Source organism: Ipomoea triloba, chromosome 8 (assembly GCF_003576645.1).
Source record: "Ipomoea triloba cultivar NCNSP0323 chromosome 8, ASM357664v1".
Classification (NCBI taxonomy): Eukaryota; Viridiplantae; Streptophyta; class Magnoliopsida; order Solanales; family Convolvulaceae; genus Ipomoea; species Ipomoea triloba.
In genome coordinates, this window is record NC_044923.1 from 8,889,161 (window position 1) to 8,897,832 (window position 8,672).

At 31.0% G+C, this 8,672-nt stretch overlaps 1 protein-coding gene across 1 annotated transcript; it reads right to left on the bottom strand.

Moving 5' to 3' along the window:
• Positions 1–1,444: 1,444 nt before the first annotated feature.
• LOC116027178 (BAG family molecular chaperone regulator 3-like) lies at positions 1,445–3,494 on the bottom strand. The gene is made up of 4 exons (XM_031268636.1): positions 2,902–3,494; positions 2,525–2,640; positions 2,082–2,228; positions 1,445–1,888 (listed from the first exon to the last, which is right to left on the bottom strand). The coding sequence occupies exons 1-4, from the start codon at positions 3,113–3,115 to the stop codon at positions 1,715–1,717; spliced, it is 651 nt and encodes a 216-aa protein (XP_031124496.1). The 5' UTR covers positions 3,116–3,494; the 3' UTR covers positions 1,445–1,714.
• Between the last annotated feature and the right edge of the window lie 5,178 nt (positions 3,495–8,672).

An 8,672-nucleotide genomic window follows, 5' to 3' on the forward strand; every position in this document is an offset into this window, starting at 1 on the left:
AATTGAAAGGGTTCATCACACCCACATCCCTAACCTTCAATCTGTGTCAAGAATGATTATTGCTTGCTCGGGAACGGCTTTCTTGTTGATAGTTGTCAAAGATAATACACAGTATTAGCTAAAATAGAAAATCATGCATCAATTTTAGGTTAAAAAGATGGATAATTTTGTCTCATGAGTATCTTTCTTTATTCTTAAAATCCATGAAATTAAAATCCCATAGGGGGTCATGGAATTATAATTCCATGAAAATGAGAGAATTGCAATTCCGCGGAATTGCAATTCCCTCCAACCAAACGAAGGAATTTAGTTACCTTCGGAATTAGGTGTGAATTAAGTGGGAAGGAAATTTAAACTCCCTCCAACCAAACACCCTGTCAAAGATTATAATTGAATGTTCAAATTCAATAAATAATTGAATATTCACATGCCATATATATGTTAATTAAACCTCTATATTTGAATACATGTGATATAATATGCCATATATTGTTTCCTTAATTCTAGTTTATACTGAATATTCTAGTTTTAATTAACAATATTCTGCATTGACAAGTTACAACTCTTAACAATTTATTGTAGTCAACAAGTTAAAATTTTGAAAGCAAATCGAAAAGGGTAAAGGAAACCTTATAGTTCGGGTGAGTCTCATGTGAAATGGGTGAAATTAAGATGAAAATGTATTAGTTATATTGAAAAATGTACCACTAATTACAAATAAATTGTTTGTTACTTATAAAGGAAAGTGTATTAGTAATAATGAATAAATTGATTGATTACTACTTACGAGAGAATATAGTGTAACATTTATTAGAAAAATGCAAACTTATGATGAAAAATGTAATACTTTTAAATCAAAACGTAATATTAGGGCTTGAAGAATTACTTATGAAAAAATTGTAATATTACTCATGAAAAACTTATCCATCTCACGGATCCTCATAGGAGATTTGTCTATAGTTAGTTTTATTGTGGGTTGTGCTCGTTTATTTGAAGGTCTAGCCATTATACGCATGATTGAAAAAATCGCTAAGCGTTCGTCTATTATTTTATTTTATTTTATTTTTTAATTTTTAAAATTTTTTAAAATTCTTTTAAGAATAATAATTATAAAATATTTAATATTTTCATAGTTAATATTAACCTAAAAGCATATATAGTTTGAACAATTTAAGATTGTTTCGCTCAAAACGACACATGTCGTTTTTAGTGAAATAACTCATTTAAAAAAAAAAATAACTAATCAGCTGACTAGGTGACCTAGTTAGTGCCTAGGCCTAGGCCTAGGCGGTAAGTGGCCAGCCAGCACCTAGCGTCTAGGCGGGATTTTAGCAACACTGATTATACATTAATGTTAAAAAAAAAAAATTCTTTGTTGTGTTTGCAATAAGTTTTTTTTTTCCCTAAAAAAATCAAAATGAATTGATCCTTCTCCCGAAACAAATGAGTAAAGACTTAACCATCATGCTATATATACATTTACACAACTTGGAACTCAAATGGTCACCATACAATATCTTCTAATGCCCATAATCAAAAGGCCTAAAAAAGTTTATTACCCCGTATTATACAAATAAGAAAACAAAGGGATGGGACAATGTATACATAAATCCCAGTGTACACCCATATCCAAAACCACACTATAGGCATCATTAGTGTATTAGTGCTTCATTAACTGTCCATTTTTGGAACCAAATTTGTGTTTGCCATGATTTCAAAAGTTTTCCCATTTTGCTGTCACTCTAACAGGCCCTTCATTATTTCTGCCAGCTAACTTGTTGTGCACTTGCTGGAATTGAGCTGCCACCCTGGCATTATTGCTTCCCAGTGTTGAGTTTCTTATCTTTAGCATATCAAGATTTTCAATGTACTTCTGCACCCTCTTCACCTTCAATCAATACACCAAACAAAACCATTAAGTTATATGATTTCGCGTTTTAACTAAAAAGTTAAACTGATAATATGAATACACAGTAATATGTCACATGCTCAACACATGCAAACTAAACTTTGAAATCGAATTGAAAAATATGTTCTGTTTTAACTAAAAATTTAAACTGATAGTAACATTATACAGTTACCTGCATCCTTCTCTGTAATTTCACATCACCATCACCAGAAACTCCATCTAATTTTATGAGTTGTGTCATAAATAGTTCAATCATGTTCAATATTGCCATTTCTGCCACTTTCTTGCCACCATAGATGTCCATTTCAACATTTCCAACCTACCAAAATCAATAATTAAAGAAAATTACTATACGGACTTCAAAATTTTACTCACAAGTTTTACTCCATTCTTAAATTCTTGATGTAGACAGTTTTTTGGACCTACGTGATGACAATAGCCTATCATTATTTGCTCTGAGAATAAAAGTGAGAAAGTAAAATTTGAGAGTACACCTAATATAACTTATAATTAAACGAAGCTATCTCTCAGAACCACTTTCTTTTCTATTCTTCTTCTTTTTAATTCTTTTTTTTTTTTAAAGAATTATAGGGTAGCAACAAATTTACCACACACCTGCTTTGCAAGCTTGTCAATTTCCAATCTGATATCTGTGATTTCCTTGGATGAGTTCTCCATTTTCACAGTTCTGCACATTTCAGGACACCTCTTTTCTCTGTTCATTTGATCCCCTGCATTTTCTTGTTCGTTAAGAACTAAAATTACAATAACAGCATATATATAATATATAAACATAAATGTGCAATCCAACTTATCAGTTCGTTAAGAACTAAAATCACAATAACAATCTAATGATACGAAGTAACTCTTTCATTAAGTAACTTTTCCAAATGAAAGGTCATGAATTTGGGCGGTATTGACTCTGTGTGCTTCAGTAGGTTGAGAAAGTAGATATTACATAAATATATATGTATATATATATAGATACATACCAAGATTTGCTTGGGAATGAATGTAGACTTCATGGTGAGATGAACCATACTTTACACTTTGATTAAAATCTGAACTTCTTTTCTGTACTAACATTCCACATGGCCTAACCTCCCACCCCGACGCGCCGCCGTCGCCATTCTTCGCCGGAGACAACATCGTCCCGTTTCCGGCCGCCGTGTTCCGCTTCATTCTCACCAAGCCTTTATTCATCATGGGAATTTCTCGCTTTGAAGAGAAGATCAAAACAAAACAAATAATAATCCCTCTCCTACTTGTCTTCTGAGATAAGAATAGAAGCACCTCTTAAAGGGATAAAGAACCTCGTTCGGTTCTGACCCACAATGTCGTAGCAGAACAAAAAACACAACAGAAATGTTTTCCAATGTGTATTAGGCAGAGGAATGAGTCTAAGTCTAACTAATCGGAGGACCAAACTGCCATACAAGCTGATTGGTTTTGTTTAAGCTAGCAGCTTAAAGATTGAGTATAAGCGAAGCCAATTTGAGAGAATTTTGTTGAGAAGCTTCACGTGTGGGAAGAGAGAAAAAAAGGGTGGGCAGAGGAAGGGAGAAACTATTGGCCAGATGGGAATGGGTGAGGACTCATTAAGGAGAGTAATATATTGTGGGTGTTTGGTGATTTCTTCTTCCTTTTCTATTTCATTTTTTCTCTCTTTATTTAGAAAAAAATAAGCATTTATTAGTCCCTAGTGGATTTAGTTTTTTTTTTTTTTTTTTAAGAAACTAGATCAATTAATCAATGAGCAAATACAATGAGAGAGAAAATTAACTCAACCACAAAAACCAGTGTTGGGGATGCACAACCCGAGTTAAGGTGTGAGCAAGCGCATTCACTGATCTACTAAGCTAGTGTATCTAACGGCAAATAATGCCTGAAACTTAGATAGAATATATGCATCCACGATTGTCCCTACTTACAATATTAGTATATGATAAGTCCCGGGGAGAGTCATTAAGAAGTCGGCAGACTTGTTGGCAATCAGAACGGATGGACACTTTCTGCCATATGGATCTAGTCATTAACTATCACCATATACAAATGAGTTATGTTCAAAAAAAAAAAATACAAGTTAGTATTGAATATCCTAAGATATTACATGACTTGGTATCTCCATCAGTTATATTTCATTATTTCATTTATTTTAAAATGGAGAAAATTTATTGACAAAATGAATATTAACCTTTATTTCATCACGTAATATTCATTTCGATCAATGAATTTCCCTCACTCCCTCAAAGTAAATGAAATGTTGAGATGAGACTGATTAAAATATCAAGTGACGTGATGTCACGAGGATGTACAATCCCATCTCAATATAGATATCATACCGAATTAGTATACATTATTGTCAAATTAGTTCCTTCGTACATGGACTTACTAACATAAAACTGATTAAATTTCACAACTAAGAACAACAGTCAGAGATAATGGAATAAATTTTATTTTTAGTCTAACAACTATTGTGCCGCTGTTATGTTTAGTACTTTCTTTTAATTTGATCATATTTAATATTATGATTTTTTGAAATTGTCACATTTTGTTTCCCATTACAATTTTTGTCCAATTGCTTTAACTATTGGAATAATTTGGTAGTTTGATAATTGCAATATTCTATTACTATTTAAAAAATACTTGTAAATGACATAAAAATAAATATAAATGACATAATATAGAAAGAATTTAATGAAAAAGTTACAAAATTATTGTTTATTGTATACGTTTTTAAACCAGAAGATGGCCAAGGACCTTGTGGTCCAGTGACATCAAACTCTTCCCTTTATACGGGAGGTCGGGAGGTGGTGGGTTCGAGCCTCAGTGGAGAAAGTAGTTATGAACAGATACTGCATTCTAATAGAGTTAGTAGTATTCAAAAAAAAAAAAAAACCAGAAGATGAGACTAAAATTGTAAAAATTCTGAATTATATTGTCCTAAAAATTAACTCTAATTTAAAGAAAATTGTAATAAATGACTATATATAATAATGTTAGTAATGTCGCATTAGCGCGTTATGATACTAAAATTAAAATTTATGAGGCTAAAATATAAGTGTTTGAGATTTGTATTTATTATATGATATTTTATTTTTGAGGGCTAATAACTCTGTTAGAATGTAGTATCTGTTCATAGCTACTTTCTCAACCTATTGAAGGTTCCACTGAGGAACGAACACACTCCCATCATTCATGTGAGAGTTTTTCGGGACACCGAGTGCCACTAGACCACAAGATCTTTGGCATAATAACTCGGAATCAACTTAATTAGTTGCAAATAATTAAGGCAGTAAAGAACTTTTTCCTTTGGGGAAGAGGGAGGGGGAAAAGGTGTTTAAAGCTTTTGTTAATGAGATTGGCACCATAGTACTACTACTATTAATTAAAAAAATGTTCTAAGAGTGGAGAAAGTGTAAGTTTTTTCAAGAATCTTTAGGAGAGTTGTTTTTTTTCTTTTGATAATTTAAATTAATGAATAAACAAGAGTATAGGCTTTTGAGGTTGACAGATTCCTTGCTTGCATAGGTTCCCCTCATCCATTCATCATGTGCTAGCTTAGCTATTTGCTTCTGATATGATGAATGTTTTCATGCAAAATTAATAATTATGGGAGAATTAATTCAGTCTAACAACTCCTTTAATATTGCCTGACTAAAATTCATCTTTATTGAATGCTAGTACAACTTTCTTCCTCATTTTCCCCTGACAGTAAGATAAGAATTGTTGGAGTGTTCATGAATTAAGAAGATTCTTACTTTCAGAATCTTTATTGCCTCTTTATTATTTCCCTTCTTTAATGTGTGTGTGTGTATATATATATATATATATACACGCACACATTGGTTCAAATGAGGACAGGCCTTCTCGTGCGGTCGGTGCAAATTGTTCCATTAAGTATACAAAAATGGACCAGTGTTCTGAAATGCACCAGAATGAAATGCACAAATGTACTCCAAAATGCACTACACAAAAAAAATATACCACACCTAATGGTGCATTTCCGATACTTTGTGGTGCATTTATGCGTACCTAATGGTGAGTGACAGTACTGGAAGCTATGTCCGCACTGGAACCAGACCCTATATATATATATATATATATATATATATAATTTGGGTCATCCAAATAAAAAAATGAACTTATAAGATTAGTCCTCACGTCCTCCCCTAAGGATGGGCCCTCATTTGATCTGAATTATATATATATATATATGGGCGCGCTCAGGTGCGCACCCTCGCCCAAAGAAAGAAAAGAGAACACTTCGCAATCGTCCACGTGTCCAAATCAACGAATCAGATGTAATTTTAAGAAAACGACGCGGTGACATTTTCGTAAATAACTCACCAGGAACCCACCACATTAGGTGTAACTTTCTCATTGCGGCTGCCACAATTCAATTATGTTAGTGCCTACAATCTATTACTTAGAAATCAATTGAGTTACACGTGCATATATAATTTATATTCTAGTGTTTGGTCGATAATTGAAAAGGAATAAGTAATATGACAACCAAAATATCCATTTATGATGATGATAATAATAATAATAATAACAACAACAACAACAACAACAACAATAATAATAATAATAATATTATTATAAAATAAAATGAATTATATTCCACAAATTATAATACACTATAAACCATAGTAATAATAATACACTATAAGTCTCAATCAAAGTAATATCCCTAATTTATGTCCATGTCTTTAGTGCTAATCATTTTGTACAATGTGTTTTTAGAGTTGTACTATACAATTTTTTCGACAAAAATATCCTTACTGTTATAACTTTCGTTATCTTTTCCATTAACTTTACCATGCACATGCATCCACCATATTTTTTCTTATGTTCTTTAATGATAATGATATTTGTTGACATTATATATTGAATTAATATAATAAATAATGTTTTCATTTAGATTTTAATTAGTAAGAAATTGTTAGCTATTTTTTAAAATATAAATATTAGGCATATGTTTTTGGACGTCACGCATAAAAAAGACTAGTAATTGTTATAATAGCTAAGAAGGCAATCCCTTGAAGCAATGGTTTTACCTCTAAAAAGAGTTAGCTCTACCTAAGCATATAAGCCAACTATTGCGATTATTAGTTACGGTGATGATGGAAACAAAGAGAGTTTTGCTTCAATGAGAGAATGAATCATTACATTTTTGGCACAACTATCTGGCGTTCTAAAAAAAAAAAAATGATAAGAAAGAGATGCAGAACATGCTGTGCTCAGTTGGCGCCTCCGTGACTGTCCCGGAGAGAATGTCATAGAATCGAAACTCGTGGTAGAGTATTGACTCTTTAGACAGCAACAAATAAAGGAAGTATAGAACAAATGCTACGTTATAATAGATTCAATAGTAACAAAAAAATGAAAAAAAGGAGAAAAAATTGAAGTGTAAAGAGTATGAGGAACACATACATCCAAAGCCTAATCACTACAAAGATGGCATCTTTTTTGTTTCATTTCCTTCACTCACATGCAACTGTTTTCTAGCTTGCATACAACTTCCCTTCCACCTTTCCATTGCATGACTTGTTTCTTTCTATGCTTTCATTTGACAATGAAGTGAAGATCGAACTTGTCCTAATTAGCTACGGTAGTTGATTTGGTTGTGATTTACATAAATATGAGCATTTATATAACTATATGCTCTTTTTTGTAACAACAACTTTGTTGAATTTTATTCCTCGAAGATTAATACAATTTAGTTTTGATCTTTTATAAAATTTTGGGTTGAGCTATAAGTCTTGAAATAAGTACTCCATCCATCTCATTTTATGCGTTAACTTTGGTTAATGAGACTTCACTCAATTTGTTTACAATTCATTTATGTAATATTTAATTTAATTTAGTATATAAAATTGATACATTTGAAAATTACATCAAAAGTACTATTAAATACAAAAAGTCAAATTTAAAAATTATTAAAAAAATGTTTTAAAATAAGATAAACAAAGAAATAAGAATTGAGTTGACCAATAAATAGTGAATGGGACAAATAAAATGAGACACGAGAAGAAAAATATAGTGTGTAGTTTTATAAGAACAAATTCTACTTTTAGTCATCAACTATTGTGATATTGTTACATTTACTTTTATTTATTTTATTTTGCATCCTTACATCCTTGACTATTATTAGTTTGTCCCAATTAGTTATCAATTTAAAATTTGTGTCATTTTATTGTTTAATAAATATGACTAACATGTAATTTTTTTACGGAGTATCAATTAAGCCTCTTGCCCCAACATGTAGTTTCTCTCCCTCTCTTCTAAATTTGTTAATTGAATGAGAAAATTGCTTGTTAGCCATATTTATTGAACAATAAAAAAATATAAACGGGATGACTAATTGGAAAAAGAAGAAGTTAATGATATAATGATCGAGGCAAACTTAAAAGGATATGATTAAATGTAACAATACCACAATAGTTGATGACTAAAATTGAAATTTACACATTTTATAATGGCTATGTTTGGCAAACCTAGCTGAAAAGTAGCTGAAAACTGGAAAGCTATAAGCTCGAAGCTAAAATCTGAAAAGCTGTTAAGCTAGTTGTTATGCTTAAAAGTGTTTGGTAAAATTAGCTTTTTGATAAGCTAATAAATGTAAAAAGACTAAAAAGCACATCTTCATACAATTTAAATAATTTTAAATTTAAATAGGTTTGTTTATATGTTAAATATAAAATAATGAAATCAATATATTTAAATAAAATATAAAGTAAGAATATATACTTGAAAA

Excerpts from the sequence above, each read along its gene's own strand:
- LOC116027178 (XM_031268636.1), bottom strand. The coding sequence starts at position 3,115 with ATGATGAATAAAGGCTTGGTGAGAATGAAGCGGAACACGGCGGCCGGA. Across the intron at positions 2,229-2,524 it reads TTGACAAGCTTGCAAAGCAG|GTTGGAAATGTTGAAATGGA; the intron begins GTGTGTGGTAAA and ends TGATTTTGGTAG. Across the intron at positions 1,889-2,081 it reads AATTACAGAGAAGGATGCAG|GTGAAGAGGGTGCAGAAGTA; the intron begins GTAACTGTATAA and ends TATTGATTGAAG.